Source organism: Pleurodeles waltl, chromosome 6 (assembly GCF_031143425.1).
Source record: "Pleurodeles waltl isolate 20211129_DDA chromosome 6, aPleWal1.hap1.20221129, whole genome shotgun sequence".
Classification (NCBI taxonomy): Eukaryota; Metazoa; Chordata; class Amphibia; order Caudata; family Salamandridae; genus Pleurodeles; species Pleurodeles waltl.
Window position 1 is genome coordinate 1,232,876,608 of NC_090445.1, and position 18,750 is coordinate 1,232,895,357.

Consider the following 18,750-nt stretch of genomic DNA (forward strand, 5'->3'; position numbering starts at 1 on the left):
GGCTGGATGAGGGGGAGGGAGCTGGAGTGGTGCTGTGGTTGTGTCAATGTGTGCCACCTGCATATGGTTGTGATATTGTTGTGTATGTTGTGCGTTGTGTAGCTGCATGCAGAATTCAGGTGAGAGGTGTGGTTGTTTTTGTGATGTGCGTAGTTGTGCTTGTGTGTGGGAGTGTTTGTGTACATTAGTATGTAGTTGTGTCGGTTGTTGTGGTTTTGTGTGTGGATGCAGTGTCAATGGTGAGTGTACATTGTGTAATGGCTCTCCGTCAATGTTTGTTTGTGGCATGTGCCAGTTGTGTTGTGATGGAATGGTAACAGATAATGGTGTGTATGTGGGGTGTCGTGTCATATATTGTGCAGGTGGACACATATGGCAAAGTTAGTGCGTGTATTTACCTCTCTTCCACTGCTGTTGTCTGCTGTCCTTTGGGTCATGTTGGAGAACTGTGGGCTTTGTCATTTCCTCCCCTTTTTTTTTTTTTAACAAAGCTTATTGACTGCTTCAATCACATACAGCATTTCGGACAATGACCCAAAAAACAGTGAATGCACACTGAAAAAACAGAAACATAAGCATACACCTGCACAATGCACCATAGACCCATTCTGCTCTCATGTTCATCCTTCTTTTAATACTTTTTCCCGACCCTCTAAGGTTTCCTTCCTGCAGAAGGTGGTTACCCTATTTCATATGTGTGAGTGCATCACTCTGTTGACATGTTCCCGACCACCTCATCTAACCAAAGTGGAGGACTGCACAGTCTGGATATTTGCAGGATCCTCAGTTTTTTTTGGGGGGGCTCACAAATACTAGATTGACTACCAGTGTTTTTCTTGGCTATGCTGTTTTTATGAGAGGCAAGACAACTCAGAAGCAGACAGTTTTCGATTGAAAGTGGCGGGCATCAAAATATGCTCCCACAAGAAGAAGCCTTTTGAGGACATGAGGACACATTCCACCAGGAAGAAGGCCACTTCTTTTGCATTCTTCCGGGACGTTCCTGTCCTCGATATGTCTTTGCAGTGTGGGCTATAGTTTACAAGTTACTGCCTTGACTCTGAAGTCTGCAGGGATGGACATTTTGCCATATCTGTGATGCATGATATCCTTGTTTGACCCTCTCAGACCTACTAACTTGAAGGTACTGCTGGAGTATTGATATTAGTGGTGGGGAATCTTCCGGTAAAAGTAACCATCAGTGTTAGAAATTGGGTTTTTGGTTGGCAGTCAGGTTACCCTCTGTCCAAGCAAGAACCTTCACTCTAGTCAGGGTAAGACACACACAATCCAAAATTAGCCTGTGCCCACCCTCTGGTAGCTTGGCACGAGCAGTCAGGCTTAACTTAGAAGGCAATGTGTAAAGCATTTGTGCAATAAATCATACAATACCGTAATATAACACCACAAAAATACACCACACAGTGTTTAGAAAAATATATAATATTCATCTGGGTATTTGCAGGTCAAAACGATCAAAGATGCAATATGAATTTGTAAAGATATCACTGAAAAGTGATATAAAGTTTCTTAAGTCTTTAAAAAGCAAACAAAGTCTCTTTCAAGCACAAAGTACCTGGTTTGGAGTGGAAAATCTCTGCAAAGGGCCTCAGAAGAAGATATATGTGGAAAAATAGGGTGTGCGGCGATTTCTCCCCAGCACACACGGACTTGCGTTGTTATTTTTCACGCGGGGAAGTCGTGCGTCGTTTTCCAGCACACGGACAGTCTCTTTCTATGGGTAGCGGGATTACCAGATGTCCCGGGTCTGTCTGTGGATTCTCCTGCTTGTTTTGCGGCTGTGCGTCGTTCTGCGGGGCTGTGCGTCAAAATGTCGCTCTCACAGCAGGCGTCACGTCGATTTCTCCTCTGGAAGTCGGGCGGCGTTGTCCTTGTGAGGCCATGCGTCGAAGTTCTGGTCGTCCGAAGGCGTCGCGTTGATCAGCGTCGGTGTGCGGCGTTTTTCTTGCCGCGGAACAAGCTGTGCGTCTAAAATTTCGGCGCACGAAGCGTTCAAGTGAAAAAGAGAAGTCTTTTTGGTCCTGAGACTTAAGGGAACAGGAGGCAAGCTCTATCCAAGCCCTTGGAGAGCACTTTCACAGCCAGACAAGAGTTCAGCAAGGCAGCAGGCCAACAGCAAGGCAGCAGTCCTTTGTAGAAAAGCAGACAGGTGAGTCCTTTGAGCAGCCAGGCAGTTCTTCTTGGCAGGATGTAGTTTCTGGTTCAGGTTTCTTCTCCAGCAAGTGTCTGATGAGGTAGGGCAGAGGCCCTGTTTTATACCCAAATGTGCCTTTGAAGTGGGGGAGACTTCAAAGAGTGGCTAAGAAGTGCACCAGGTCCCCTTTCAGTTCAATCCTGTCTGCCAGGGTCCCAGTAGGGGGTGTGTTTGGGGTGTGTCTGAATGAATGCACAAGGAGCTGTCAACCAAGCACAGCCAGACGTGGATTGTAAGGCACAGAAAGATTTGAGTGCAAAGAAATGCTCACTTTCCAAAAGTGGAATTTCTAGAATAGTAATATTAAATCAGACTTCACCAGTCAGCAGGATTTTGTATTACCATTCTGGCCATACTAAATATGACCTTCCTGCTCCTTTCAGTTCAGCAGCTGCCACTTCAACAATGTATGAGGGCAGCCCCAATGTTAGCTTATGAAGGGAGCAGGCCTCACAGTAGTGCAAAAACGAATTTAGGAGTTTTACACTACCAGGACATATAACTACACAGGTATATGTCCTGCCTTTTACCCACACAGCACCCTGCTCTAGGGGTTACCTAGGGCACACATTAGGGGTGACTTATATGTAGAAAAAGGGGAGTTCTAGGCTTGGCAAGTACTTTTAAATGCCAAGTCGAGGTAACAGTGAAACTGCACACACAGGCCTTGCAATGGCAGGCCTGAGATAAGGTAAAGGGTCTACTTAAGTGGGTGGCACAACCAGTGCTGCAGGCCCACTAGTAGCATTTAATCTACATGCCCTAGGCACCTATAGTGCACATTACTAGGGACTTATAGGTAAATTAAATAGTCTAATCAGGTAGGATCCAAGGTTGCCATGTTTAAAGGGAGAGAGCATATGCACTTTAGCACTGGTTAGCAGTGGTAAAGTGCGCAGAGTCTAAAAGCCAGCAAAACTGAGGTCAGAAAAAGAGAAGGTGGAAGGCAAAAAGTTTGGGGATGACCCTGTCAAAAAGCCAGGCCCAACAATCAGAATAACAAGTTACTCACTTTAGGTTACAATCGTTCTGGTGGATTTTTTAGCCAACTACAGTCTTCATTTGCTCCCTCACCTCCCGATTCTGAAGCATGGTTAGGTGACTTTTCTTAAGGTCCCAGTTAAGTTTCACGCCAGTTTCTGTCAATCTTGATACCCTTGTCTGCGCCTGTAAAGATTTGGAAAAATGGACATGGAGCCAGTGTTTTATGTGGCTCTGTGTTGTCAGATCTGATGTGAATCCTGGAGCCAGGTCAGAGCTGAGGCACCACCTTTTGGCACCGTGGATCTGTTTGATCCTCCTGGAGTATCCACTATAATTATGTCTATTTTTTCAGATTGAGTAGTACTTCATGTGTTAGTCAAAAACCTGCAATTGACAACCCAAGCCCTTTTCAAGATCCGTTGGGCAAGCCAAGTATGGCAGTAATTCTTTGAGGGTTTTCATACCCAATCTGTGGAATACGTTGCCTGTGCAGTTATGCTTAATCTGTCACTTTTGCCACTTCCAGAGAGGTCTCAAAATATACTTATGTTCATATGGTTCACTTGTTACTGGTGCCATTTTGTTTCACCCTATTTGTCCTATAACCAAGATGCCATTCTCTTATGCTCTGTAAGTACATTAATAAAATGTGTTCGTGGATGCCTAGAGGTTTTGGTGTCATCTAAGTGCTTATAAAAAAAAAAAAAGCCCAGGTACCACAGAGGTAGTCGAGTCATAACTTTTCCTCTTCTGCATTGAGTTTGTTGTTTTGGGGTGTCACACAAAGAAGACTGAGTTTGGGGGATATAGGTGGTTCTGCAAAACGTTTTATAATTTGCTTATTGGACTCAAAGAAGCTTTATAATTAGGTTGTCCGTTTTTTGGATTCAACTGATTATGGCCGGTAAAATTTCCCTGGACAGGAAAGCGTTTTTTTCCGTGGAAACCGAAGATCAACGAATATCCCTACTAGATTGCAGCAGAGAATCCCAATAAATGAACGATCTAGTTTTACACTGCTGTATGTGTACACATGTTCCTCTCACGAGTAATTAATTGATAATAACTAAATAATTAAAATATTCATTATTTTAAGATTGCTTTAAGCTTGCTGCTTACAACAGCATCTCAAACCCCTGAATGGTAAGTAAAGGCAAGTAGGTAAGGCAAAACACGGACGGACAGAGGAAGAGAAATTAGCTGAAAGGGTTACCATGTCTGCAATACAACTAAAACATAAAAGATATGCACAGTATCAGAATAAACTTTCTCAGCTATGGTGTAGGGTATTTGAAGCAGTAATAAAGACAGAGATAGGAGAGAGCGGTTAAAAGCCACAGGGAGGGAGAGTGGGAGGGAGGCAAGTGCAACATGGAAAGAGACTGGGAGGGAGAGTACAAAGACAACATGAAAGGACATGTTTATCATACAACAAAAACATCAATATTTACAAAAATATAATTTATTTACGCAGTCTGAATATAATTTTGTTCTGCCTCGATGAAGCTTGATTGAAGCAGAAAAAAAATAAGTGATGATGTAGCCAACCTGTGGTAAGCCACGGCTGTCTCTAAGTGCCTTTTATGCTAACAAAATGCCTTTCAAGTCACAGCGCATACGCTTTCTCAGGCGAGAGCTAAAAACATCTTGTAACAATTAACTTTTTCCACGCACCCAAATCTAGGTTTCACTCTTAAGTAACCATAGAGCTTTCGAAACAATGCTGAGAGGTGGACAAGGAAGATGAGGATCAGACCACCACGGCATCCCTTCCTTCCTCGTACTCAAACACAGTGGAGTACTCCACGAACCTTGTGTTTATTTTCCTCAAAACAAATCCTTTGTCTCCTGTAAGTCAGTGGTAGTAAGCAGTGTGGATGAGGAAGCATGGCTTAATCATTGGTTTTGAGAAAACGATAGTCAAAGCAGCAGACATCCATTAACTACATTTAGTGCACTTCCACATTACTTTTCTTGCTGCAGAAGAATCTGGAACCAAGCTTGTGTTGCGGTTCAGGGAGGGCCTGGCAATTCGGGCTGGACTGTTCCCACAAGGAGCAGGGTCAAGACTCATTTGCATAAAGCTAGGTCCATGCTGAGGTTGCATGGTGGGCAAAAAAAATAATGGATTGGGATGCGGGCCCGAGCGATTGCCAGTGGCTGAGATTAATTAAAGCGTTCCATCCATCCCCTTATTGTTTTTTCATAGTAGAGCCTCACCATCCACCCCTCAGGCAAAGAGAGAGGTTCAGAACGCAATCTTATTGGGTTATTTTCGAGATTCTCCACATCCTGCTGCACCTTCCTCTATGTGGTTCAGTGTCCTATTTTAAAGCTTTGCAGTGTTTTCTCCTAGCCCGTTCACTTGTGTCTCTTCTCAGAATCCATTTTTCTTCAATGTAGGATTCCATTTTGGCCACTCTAATTTATTCTTCTCATTGAGGCCCTTAGTCCTTAAAATGAGTCAATTAACATGACTTTTCCAGGTGTTAGTTGTGCCATGCCCAGCATCTGTGTCTTTGGCTTCCCGTTTACTTGGAAGGATGTGTTAGGTTTGCCAGCAAAATATTTCTTTGAGATTTTTTTTCTGAAAGGTAGTCTTTAGTTGTGAGAGAGGTTTTGTAAATTAATCAAAAATATGCATTATTAAGAATGTTCAGAATAGTAGTCTACGCTTGAATTCAGACGTGTACATTGACTTGATGCTATTGCCTTTGAAATGATTTTCACATGGCCTGTTAAAGTGAGTTTTCCTGGTTTATTCTAACTAGACCTCAATGAGGGCTTTAACGTCACACTGTTCAAATGGCTGCAACATACACTGTTATTATTTCTGTTGAATGTAGTCTAACATTTCTGAAAAGCTCATGTTCTTGAAGAAGACTCTAATGTATGGGCTCACTAATGTAACATTTTTCCTCAGATCTACCACTTCAAACACACTATTACTTTAATTCACAGTGTTTCACCTTTGTTTATGTAGCTAGTTTGTTCTGTCACCTCTGGAATGACATTAGGTCAGAGGGGGTGAATCATTATGCATGCAGTGAGTTACTGCATAGATGAGAGGGATGTATGGCGATTTTAACATCTTTATTCTGATTTGTTGAAAAGTGTTCTGCTCACACTGCAGTGATTTTGCAGTTTCCATGCATTTCTTTGAAAAAATGTCATATATAAACTCTCGTGTTTTTTTTAACTTCTTTTGCTGCATATTTGTGACAATCTATTTTTGATTTTGCCTATTATTCTTTTGTTTCCTTTTAGCAAGAGCTCTAATGGCAATCAATGATTGAGTTTAAAAAAGCTGCATTTGTACTTTAATATTTCTGTATTGTACTTTAAAAAGTTTTGTAATAAATATTCCTAAATTTCTAAATGCTACCCCAGAACTCACCTATTGAGACAATCCTTTCTTTTTTTACTGTATTTTTGACATGCTGATTTGTACCTTATCTTGGGGCGTATTGCCTCATGAAATGTAGGTTAATACCGTCCCTGATCCGCCCAACCAGTGGGCGTGTTTTCGAGTTGTAAGATTTCAGGGTACAGCATGCCCACAGTTCGACCATGATCACAGGACAAGAAACCTGCAGCACCTATCATTTTAGGCATCGTCCTGTGTCTCTACACTGGCCATTATTCTTGTGCTCTTTGTTGCTTCACCGAGTGCTCTAAGATGGGTATGTCATCAATCGTGGTCACATCTTAGCTATTTGCCAATGGACTGTAGTCACACAGGGGAGTCCTGATCTTATCCGCCTAAAGAGGGCTGTGGTCTAACACTAAAAATGCACAATCCAAGTGGCCCTCTGTGCTCGCCACATGGATTCGTATTCCCTTAGACTTTCACAAGCCCTTTACAGTAGCACCCGATCCCTGTAATAAAGTCCCACCGATACACTAGGGGGAAAATGCCAATCCTCTAACCTTTCCTGCTACAATTCTCCCCTGTCTCTTTGACTTCCTCAGACCTGGATCCTCATATACCACTGAATAACTCCCTATAGCTTGTGTGAGTGTTTTTCCATTTTAAATACATATAAATGCATCTTGCATAGCCTTTCAACATTCTTATTGGTGAATTACATTTTGCCACATCTTACGAAAAATGCTTATGGACAAAGGTTCCTTGAATAGTTTCAAAGTCGTTTATCTGCCTTTCCTTGACAGCAAAGGAAATGACAGAAAATGAGCTGCATGTACCTGCAGCTGCTGAAATCCAGGAAAGACAGTATGGCATCCGGTACAAGAGCTGGATTGTTGGTCGGGGAGCTCATCAAATAATGGAGCACCAATTTAAACAGCAGCATCAGCAACAACTGCAACAACAACCTCGCCTGATCCAGAGAATGGAATCTGGCTATGAAAGCAGTGAACGCAATAGCAGCAGCCCAGTCAGCATGGATATGTCCTTGTCTGAGGGCACGAACAGCTACAGGTAAAACGTTTGTCAGTCGCCATTTCTGAATAAACTCCCTTGACTGGTTTATATAGAAAGATAATGAGCATCATGTACTGGGGACCATGTTACAATGACAGATCTCCAGTTCGATCAGTGCAAAGCTAGAGAATGCAAGATGACGAAAGCCAATGCTGACAAATTACTCTATTGGTGAAACTCCAAAATGTATTATTAAAATAATATTGATTTTACTAATTGACACATCTGGTCTCAATATGCAATTAAGAGACAGAAAAGACAGAAATTCAAAATGTTATGTTGGTATTATAATTCTTATATTAAAGAACAGACAGGTAGAAGTTTATTTTGGGGGACCTGGTAATGATAGTTTGTCTTCAGTACCTAGCTGGAGAACAGACACGGCTCATCACAGGAAATGAGGATGAAGAAAGAATGTGAGTGAGAAAAAGGCATGCAGGAGTAGGAGGCAGCCAGTTGAGGCTTTTCATGGGATATAACATAATAAAGGTGCCATTGTGCTATATTATCCATTAAGTGATCTGAACTTTATAATGTTAGCAGAAATACTTTTTCTGTGTGGTACATGTAGTCAATTAATTAGCTCGTCCACTCGGGCTGTGTTCTTTATGGTGTGAGCACTACTATTTCAGGTTAATCTTAATTTATTTCCTGAAATGGTGTACTTCGTCTTCTTGTATGGTGCATTGGTAAATTATTCAGATTTGAAAAAAATCGATTTAAAAGCCAAACCACGATGTCCTATTGAGTTCAAATATCACTGTTACTGTTGTTGCCTCGAGGCCTTTCTCATTTAGGTTCCCAAGCTTATTTATGTCTCTACTTTTTTCTGTAGCTCCATCTTTTTCTTTCCTTAGTTGTAAGGCTGCAATGCATACTATTTTGTATTCTTTTAACTTGATGTTGCCAACATTTTGTTTGAGACGTACATCTTATAAAGGACACATACCCCCACAACAGCTTAATTCAAGTAAATAGTGCTCTTGTTTTTTTCCTATATTTCCCGTTTTGAAAAAATCTTAGTCTTATCAACATTTTGTTTTCAATCTAGACTTGATTTCATATGTGATGGATATTATAGGAACTGTAAGCATGTAGGACATTGAATTTATTTTTAGGACCCTCCGGTTTTATGGTGAAGTAAAGTTAAAATAACATTACCTTAACGCAGTAGGAGCCTCTGAATGTCAGTTTGCTTCTGGAATTGATGGATAATGTCATCTTGCTTCAGTACACGACATTAGCCATCTTGAGCAATTGATAGGTCTGTTAGTTAGATCTCATAGCTGAGTCATCTTTCAATTCACATAAAGGTTTTGGTCCTGTCTTTTCACAACTGCTTATAGGACTCGTTGAATGCTCACGTTTAAAGATTCAGGGCCAGATGTAGCAAGCAGTTTTGCCCATTCTGTGTCAATGGGTAAATGCGTTCGTACATATGGCCCTCAGTGCTTTTTGCAGGTTTCTTTGCTAAACTGGGTACTTGTATCTTAATATTGTCTTGCTTGCATTTTGCACGCAATGGACACTTCAATCATTTCTGTTCTAGAGGTCCATAGTATTATTTTACGTGAACCATGTATACAACATATGTATTCAAATTTCTTCTTTTACATTCCTGTTAAAAAAAAAACAAATGAAGGCTGCTCTCCAATATTATAAGCTTCAAGATTTTTTTTTCATGAACTTGATTATATGTGCAGTGACAGTCAAATGGAAAAATTGCGCTCATGATATAGTTTTACCTTTCGTTGGTGAATCTGTGAAGGACCTTACTCCGAGCCATTAGTTTAAATTTAGTACCAGTGAAAACATTGACACCTACAATCCCCTGTTCATAACATTGATAAACAGCCTCCAGAATCACAAGCCTTTCGTTAAGTAAAGTAGTGAAAATTTCCAGGAAGCATGAAAATGACCCAATACTCACCTTTGACCTGTAATGGTTGTGTGGGCTGACATGTAAAAGAAGCCCTTAAACATTTTGAAATACCAGGCCCATATTTCACCTCACAAGCGCGACCAACTTCTTGGAGGTTCGAGTAGGTTCTTCCATATGCCCTCCATCACCTGCCATAGGTGGAAATAGGTTTGAAAAATTGGTCTATTTTGTACCCAATTCCGTCCATTGAGGTAGTTAAGGGGTGTTTGATCCCTATCTGCTTTTTCCCAGTTAATCATTCCCCTTTCTTCCCTTCTTACCTACTACAGTCTTTCTGCTTTTCAGTCACTTTCATATTTGGGTGATGGGGGGCATGACAAGCAAGATCCCCTGTAGCACTGTGTTGTGTGTTACCTCTTCACTACTATGCCGGGTCCACCTCTTGCTTTCTGCCCTGTCTCAGTGATGGACGGTCCTGGCTATTTCCAAGCCTCATTAGGGTGCAGCATTTCCCTACTTTCTTTTAGGTCCTGTGTGAGAAATTGGGTTGTTGGTTGACAGGGTGTGAGCCCTGGTCAAGCAACAGCCACAATACCATGCAGAGTACACCACATAATATCACTAAATTAACCTGTGCTTAATCCTGGCTAGCTTGGCACAAAAAGCAGTCAGGCTTAATTTAGAAGCAATGTGCAAAGTATTTATGCAGTAGACAAACAGCAATACAGTGAAAACACAACACAATAAGATCTGAAACCAATTTAGAAAAATAGAGTACATTTACAAAGTTATTTAATACCAAAACCATCAAAGCCAATTCGTAGAACCGGAATTATGAGTTTTTAAAGTTTAAGGTTCAAAACAGCAAGTCCTCAGTTTTCAAAAATGGCCACCTGGGCACCGTAGCACTACAACTAAGGGTCCAGGGGTGGATGGAGACCTCGTGCAGGTTCAAGATGGCAGGAGCCTGTTATGTCCCTGTGGCTACTTAAACTAGCCCTTTTAGTCACTTCTGGAGACCTGGGTGCAGGTGAAGATGCAGGGCTCCACAGCAGAGCTGGCCTATGAAGGTTAAAAGCAGGCTACAGGCAGTAAAGCAGTCTAAATGATAGGTAGAACATACAGAGTTCAACCACATCAATTGTGTTATGGAGCCCAAACCCACACCCACCAGTTAGTGGCATGCTTCATCCTTGGGCTGTGCTCCTTGTTGGGCTGGTGCTGCAATGCCCAGTGGGCCCTTCATTGGGCCTGTTTGCTGTAAATCTTCTGAAAATCTGTCTTCGAGTCTGGAATTTCAGACTCAATGTGTATGCAAGGTAGATGGGCCAAGAAGGTGAGTGAAGGGATGGATAAAATAAACTAAACCCCCTAATCAAACTTTTAATCACAGGGGGGTTGTTAAGGTTCAAAACAATGGAAAAATAAAATTTCATGAAATTAAATCTCAATCAACATGTGTTTTGCATGATATTGTCCCTAGCTGGATCTGTGACAATTCATCAGGACCATTGTTCTAATGCCTCATCTACATGATGGGCTGTACCTCGTTCAGAAGGTATTGTGTCCCATGTTCAATGGACCACAACTGGTGTCTCACTGCAAAGAAACGATGTACATTGACAGTCTCAATTTGAGGGAACCCGTATTGCGCTGTGTATGACCTGAAATACAAAGATAGACAAGATATACAACATAATTCATAAAGAAAATGTTTTGATGCTGTGTTAAAAAACTGAGATTATCATATGTTGTAGTCATGCATACCATTACCATGATTATTTTCTTGATTATTAAAATTGTTTGTCCCATCCCCAGAAAGATGTGTACACACGAAAACATGCCCCATGAATATCAGTGCTCGGTCAAATGCTGTATGGTCTCCTAAAATCCATAATAAAGAAACGTCTTCCTTAAACTCTAATTGAATCAGGTCCCTTGGGTACTTACGGAGAAGGAACTTTAATATGGTGTATCAGTGGAACAGCGCTGGCCTTCTGAATGTACATCAAAGGTTAAATGCAGCTCGAATCAGGACAGAGCCAAGATGGCGACTAGCTCCGACACATAAGAAAGAGCTTAGAGTGGGCCTGTGGTTCTCTCCTGCATTAATCCTTGGGACCAGAGCGTATGTCGCTCCATAATCACAGCCTAAGGTGGGGGGCACACAAGTCTGGTTGCTGAGGAGTCAGGATTGCTCCCCGAGGCCGTCGGAGTGAAGAGGAGTGGTGCGGCCTAAGGTGGGAGTGACGAGCGGCTGACGGGCTGCTGTGCTGTACGGCCACTGGGGCTCCGGAGGGGTATTGGAGCAGCAAGAGCCGATCCCTCGTGACAGCGGAGATCGGTGTTCTCCTGGATCTTCCCTAGACTTTGGCTGGGGACTGAGAGTGAGGAGTCCACCTGAAGGGGATGAGGGCAGGTGGAGGCCCTACCATCCCCCAGCGCCCAAGATAATTGCCCGCGATTCCAGGACTCGGATCTAGGTTGCGGGGGAGCTGGATCACCCCCTGATGCCATGGACACTTTGCAGGCTTGGTGAGGCGCTTGGGGCATTGCGCAGCCTGTGGTGAGAGCTATGGTTCAGGAGCTGCAGACCTAGATGGTGCATCTCCAAATGGAAGTAGCTTCCCTTCGTAGACAAGTGGAGGTTGCTGAAGGGAGTTCTCGGCGCAATAATATTAGACTGCTGGGCTTTCCCAAGCGAGCGGAGGGCCCTAATGTGGAGCTGTTCATTGAAAAATGGTTGATTGACAATGTACTGGCAGGCAACACCACAAAGTTCTTTTCTGTGGAGAGGGCCCACAGGGTACCTAGGAGGCTACCCAACCCGGGTGCTCCACCTCGGCGCACTGTGGCTTGCCAACTCGATTTCAGAGTTGACTTAATTCTTGAATTGTCCTGTACGAAAGGCCCGTGGCACAATGAAGACGTGGGTATTACAGCTTACCCTGACTTTACCGCCAAGGTGCAGAAGCAGCACAGCTTGTATGGCAAGGTTAAGCAACATCTCAGAGAACTGAACTTTAAATATGCTCTTCTGTTGCAGGTGAAACTCAGAGTAATCGGTGGTGACTCAACTCAGATGTTTATCACCCCAGCGGACGTGTGGACTTGGCTGCATGCCAAAGGTTTAATGCATTCCCCTTAGGAGGTTTGAGATGAGTCGACCTGGTTAATCCTCCACAAGCTATGATGCACCCGTAAACTGCCTAGGGCCAAGCCATCTCAGGCGGCGAAGGAGCAGGTGGAGACAGTGCTTGGAACCTCAAAGTTGACTTTTAATCCATTCTCCACCCTCAGAGAAATCCACTCACTGACACAAGCTCAGATACCGAGTCTACAACATCCTCCCTGACCTCGCAAGTGGAGAGCCCGGCACTCACCTCACGCACAGCTGACGTCTTATGAAGGCATTGATGCTTTTCTGCCTTTGCTTGGCCCTGCGGGCTTATCCAGATGTGGGATGTTTGCACCATTGATGGCTCACCGAGGCTGCACATGTTCTCTCAATAAGCTCTGGTTAAATAAGTGGCTTTTCCCCCGAGGGCCCACATTATGGAACTATTGCTATAACAGGCCTCCTTATCGCCCCCCCAAGAGAGGCATATCTGCCTTCCCTGCATGGACTTGAATGAATGATAAGTGCCATTTGCGCGCAGGTTAAAACAGTTATGGGAGTTGTGGCATGACACTTCTTGATGTTCAGGCCTGTGTTCAGGGAGTTGTTGCACATGTTTATGTTGTTGTTCTGACGTGTCTAGCTGGCGATGGTGATGCCTGATTCTTGGAGGGAATGATTAGGAGAGATGGGCGGGGGGGGATAGGGGTCAGTTTAGAAATCGTATTTCTTTGAAATGGCTGCTAGATATGCTGCTCTAACCTGGAATATCCGGGGCATGGGCACTCCTGCTAAAAGATACAAGGTATATGCCTACTCTAGACGCAGACAGGTACACTTTGCATGTCAACAGGAGACGCACCTGACAAATGGAGAACTGCTCAAGCTCAACCAGAGGTGGGTGGCCAGATTTGTGGCACAGGATAATCCGCTTATGTTAGGGGAGTTCATATTTGAGTTGCCCCAGAGGTGCAGTTTGTTAAACAGAAGGTTCATGTGGATAGAGTAGGACGATATGGTCTGCTGGAAGGCACTCAAGATGGGTGTTCAAACATGATCACATCGATTTATCCCCCTAACTCAGCTCTGGGTGCCTTTTTAAATATGCTTTCCGCAACCTTACTACAAGACCATCAAGCACCCGGACTCTGGGGAGGGGGACTTCAACAGCATACATGACACAACACTGGACCGCTCAGTACCTCCCATCCAGAACACCCCTGGCCTACTGGCCACCAAGCACTTTCAACTTTGCTCTTCTTCCCTGGGCCTGCATGATATATGGCACCTAAGTCACCCTGGGATAGAGAATATTCCTAGTACGCGCCGAGACACCAAACACATATGCAACTTCACTACTTCTTTTGTAATTCAGAGTGTTGGCCCCTTATACAGGGTTGCAGAAATCTGGGCAGGACCTTATCCTATCACAATCCCCTTAAAATTCCATTCCAGTGGGGTAGGGTTAGTCTGCCCATCCCGTCGTGAAGATTGAGGGCAGAGGCCTTACACAAAATAGTATATAGGGAGACAATAGGCTCATATATTTCTACATACTTTACTGACAACTTGGGTTCCATGGGTGACCTGGGGGTGCAATGGGCCACAATGAAAGTGGTTTTGAGAGGCCACTGCATAGCTACATCCTGGGGAGTGAAATCCTCTTGCAGTGTGTTAGAACTTGAAAACAATATCCATACACTTGAGAGGGAGGCGGTCACTACCCCTAGGGAGCGTACCCTTCTAACTGCCCAGCGGCACCAGTACTGAGAGGAGCTACAGCGCCTCTGCAACGTAGACTATAACACATATCTAGTCCGATAACACATGGATGGAGACAAACCGGGACACACGTTAGCGTGGTTACTACGTTCAGAAACTCCTAGAACTGTCATAGAGGCGATTCGGGATGACAGGGCCCAGGTGGTGAATACTCAGGAAGAGATTAATAATATCTTTGCCCACTACTTTGAGCAACAGTACTCTTCCCTGGCTGCACACAATCTTTCCTACGGGGTGACACTTTACCCAGATTAACGCCGCCTCAATTGCATGACCTAGAACAACCTCTATACATAGATGAAATACATATGGCAATTCAGAAGATGGCCCGTGGGAAAACACCGGGTACTGATGGGTTCCCAGTTGAGTTTTATGCTTCTTTTAAGTATACACTCGCACCTCGGCTGCTGGATATTTATAGTGCTGAACACCAACGGGGTGAATTGCCGTGCTGTTTACGTGAAGCACTCATATTGGTGCTACCCAAACCCGGCAGGGATCTATTTGAGGTGAGCTCATACCGCCCGCTGTCAATGTTGAACATTGATTACAAGATCTTGTGCAAAATCCTAGCAAACAGAACAGAATACTTTGTTGATCCACCAGTTAGTACGCCCAGACCTATATGGTTTCATGCCACAAAGGGCCACACACCATAGTATTAGACAACTGTGTTGTATCATAGACACAGTCTCTAGGGAGATGGGCCATTCAGTGGACGTCTCCCTGGAGTTTGAAAAAGCATTCAACACACTATTTGGTCATACCTGTTGCAGGTCCTGAAGCGGTTTGGGAATGGTCCTAATTTTTTGCGCTGGGCAAAGCTGTTATACACCACCCCACAAGTGCAAGTTTGCACCGGCACCCAGATCTCCCGCTCACTCCTTATACAGAGGAGGACATGCCAGGATTGCTGTCTCTCATTGGTGCTATTTGCACTGGCTATGGAACCCCTGGCAGCATGGCTGCGAAGCAAAGGCCCTGATTGGGGTGCCCAGGTGGGAACGCACTGGCACATAACATCATTATATGCAGATAATGTATTGGTTTATGTGCTGGATGTGATGGGCACTCTCCTGGCCCTTTACGACCTGTTGGACCATTTCGGGGAGGCAGCTGACTTAAGGTAAATTGGAGGTAATCCTGTATTTTCCCATTGCAGACAATGAGCATTCTGCACCAGTTGAATCTAAATGGGGGGTGTTTCCCATGGGCTCTTGCGACCTTCTGTTATCTAGGGGTCAATATTTATCATATGGAAGCTGATTTAATAGATGCTAATCATGACAGGGCTCTAGTCTCTATCCAGCCCATCTGGACACGCCTTCCACTTCCCCCATGGGCAGATGCTGGTCCTTCCCAGGCTCCTGTATTTTTATGTGGTGCTACCTGTGTCTCCTGCAAAAACTTTCTTCTGGACTCTACAGGGCCTGATAACAGCCCTCATATGGGGAACGGGATGCAAGAGGGTGTTCCTCGTCGCTTTTAAGCCCCCCTTTATAGAGGGTTGCCTGGCGGTGCCTGAGCTGCAGTGGCCGATGCACTGGATAGCTGGGGATCACACCCCAGAGGGTGACATGGTTCAAGCCGACATGGGGGATGGAGGGGTGTTTGAGTAGCTCCTCTCTTTGGACTCACACTTTGGCTGCTCATGCAGACCGCAAAACTAGTTTGGAACTGTTATATCCATCCTAGGCAGACATCGACGCCATACTCCCCACAGCTCCCTTTGTGGAGCGTACCCCAGCTGCAACACCTCTGTCATGTCTACAACTTCACCCCATGGAGGGAGAAGGGGCTCACCCTCATAAGTGACCTATATAGTGATGGTTCATTACGCTCCTTCCCAGACCTTGCAGATTCACATGGCCTAGATCCAGGAAAATTTCTCTCACATACCGCAATAAGAGCAGTGATCAGGGAGATTTGGTGATCTGGCCCATCCAAGCCCTTACCCCACAGGGATTTACACTGCATATTGACCCACATCCTCGGCAGAAGAATGGTTTCCATCCTTCATATGGAACTGCAGGAGGTCCATAGTACCCACCACCCACACAGTAAAGCTAGATGGGATGACTACCTGGGCTTTAACTTAACAGACAAGCAGTGGTTGATGGCCCTGGAATGGGTGAAATAAGTATCACACAACGCCTGACTAAAATACTTGCAATTATACTATACCCACCAACCATAACTCACACCCCATTGCCTCCACAGAATGTACACTTCATCCCTTTGCCTGAGATGTGGTCATGACGACTCCACCTTTCTTCTGCCTGCTGATCCACACCACCTGGTCCGAGGCGCTACAGCACGTTTGGAGATAATAGACACACTGCTCATCCCAGACCCACTCCATTGCCTCCCATGTCCAGTAAAGCACATCTAGCATTGTTCCGCCCTCTTTTCTTTGTGAGTGATATATGTTGGGTAATTTTGTTTTTTGAGTTTCTCTGTGATGTCCAAGCTTGTCACATATCAGGTGCTGTCTGTATGGATTCTCAACTGCTTTTTACAATGGCAAAATTACAAGGATTAAGTTATGATGAGGATATGGTAGCAGCCATCTTGAGAACCCCATCCATTTTGGGCAACAATAGGAGTACTCCATCAAGAAGCCTCAACGAGAATTTGGATCCCTTATCTCTTTTCAACAAGAATCAATCAAGAATCTGGCAAAAACTGCTCTACACAGAGCCATTATGAAGGAGTACCTACGGGTGAATGCGACTCCCAACGGGTTACTGATTATAAACACTCCATGCATTTTCTTGGATGATATTATTGTCTGTAAGGATTGGTTGCAGATTGCATAAAAATGCATGAGAGATTGGCTTGTCCTGAACATCAATACTCACAAGAAACTTTCTGATGCCCATCTAGTAAAGATACAGGTTGCGCTTTTCGGTGCATTTTCCGCAGTCTGAGTAACTCTAAGACACGTCTGGCCTAAATCAATGCAGAAATAAATGAATACAAGGAATTTCTCACACAACTGAAGATTTTAAACTACAAGAATACATAAGACTCAGCCATGAAAAAGAGTCTTTAATTCAAACGCACAAAATGCATTTGTATAGATGTTCAGCTCTTTGTCGGGTTTTCATTTATGAAAAAAGGCAAATCAGTGGGCAAAGCAGAGCAAATGACAACTTGGTCCAGCTGTATAGTCCACTGCATCAAATCTATTATGCCCTAGCCAAGAACTAGCCTTCCAAAGTCCTGCGGGTCCATTTATCCATCGTCAAGACTGCTACAAAAGCTTTGGGGAAAGGGGTGCTTGTTCTGAATGTCTGCCAGGCTACAACATGGGTGGTGGGGCATCTTCACAAAACACTACTGCCTTGACAGTCCGATCCAGTGGGAAGGTCACTTTGCCTGCTCACTTCTTCAGACCTTTTTTTTTTATTTAAGCCCATTCCTTAGAACCTCCACCTTTGGGATGCACTGCTGTGGTGTCTATTCTGAAGGTGAGGATTCCATGGTTAGAAGTATTCATCAGAAAATCTTGTTACTTTTCTTCAGAGCTCTTTTTGGTGGATACTGTAATCACAGATTCCTTATTTCCCTTCCACCTCTTTATTCTGTGGAGTTTTCTTTTTTATGTCTAAAAGGCATGAGAAGAGGGCTGCATATGTGCCATAAGCCATTTCGATGCAGCTTGAATGTTTGAGAGGGTGTACATCGACCAGATGATCCTTAATGGGTAGGGTTATGGAAACGTGAACTGGCAATCCAGTGACAGTTAAGTGTGGTTCCAAATTTAGACAGGGGACTCTTCATCCATTTAATGTGTCTTGCAATTTATTCAGATTGTGGGGGGGCCGAATTGGAGGAGTAAATCCACAATGTTAGGTGAGAGTCAACTGTGTTATAAACATAAATTAGGTCATAGAATTATATCTTCAAAGGGGACCTAGATAGTCTCTCTTCCCATGTGCCCATCCATTAACAGGTTTTGCACTGACTACCATGGGTTTATACATGGATTAAAAATGGCAAAGTTATGGCGCACAGACACCAGGTCTGTCCTGGGTGTCCTCCCTACATTGTTCTGCTTCTATCACACCAGTGCTGTTGGTGAGTCTGAATGTATCCATAGCAGATAACGCAAGGGAATAAACAAACCTTTCTAGCTCTTCAGGTTTGGGGAGTTCTTTATTCTTACAATTCATGGTGAAAAGCATAGTTGCTGATTGTAAAAGACTGTTGCAGATGTACCACTTAAATGGGACTAGGAGCTTCCTGTCTTTAGCAAGGATTTTCTGAGAAGAGTCAGCCAACACATATATCTTGTGATCCTTGTATAGGAATTATTCTTT

The 18,750-nt window shown here is 43.9% G+C and overlaps 1 protein-coding gene across 2 annotated transcripts in view; it reads left to right on the forward strand.

Moving 5' to 3' along the window:
- The window catches only part of USP54 (ubiquitin specific peptidase 54), a 1,958,070-nt gene that overhangs the window by 1,176,740 nt on the left and 762,580 nt on the right, over positions 1-18,750 (forward strand). For both annotated transcript variants that reach the window (XM_069240548.1, XM_069240549.1), the window contains one exon: positions 7,373-7,640. In XM_069240548.1, coding sequence (XP_069096649.1) covers positions 7,373-7,640 — 268 coding nt within the window. The remainder of the gene's footprint in view (positions 1-7,372; positions 7,641-18,750) is intronic.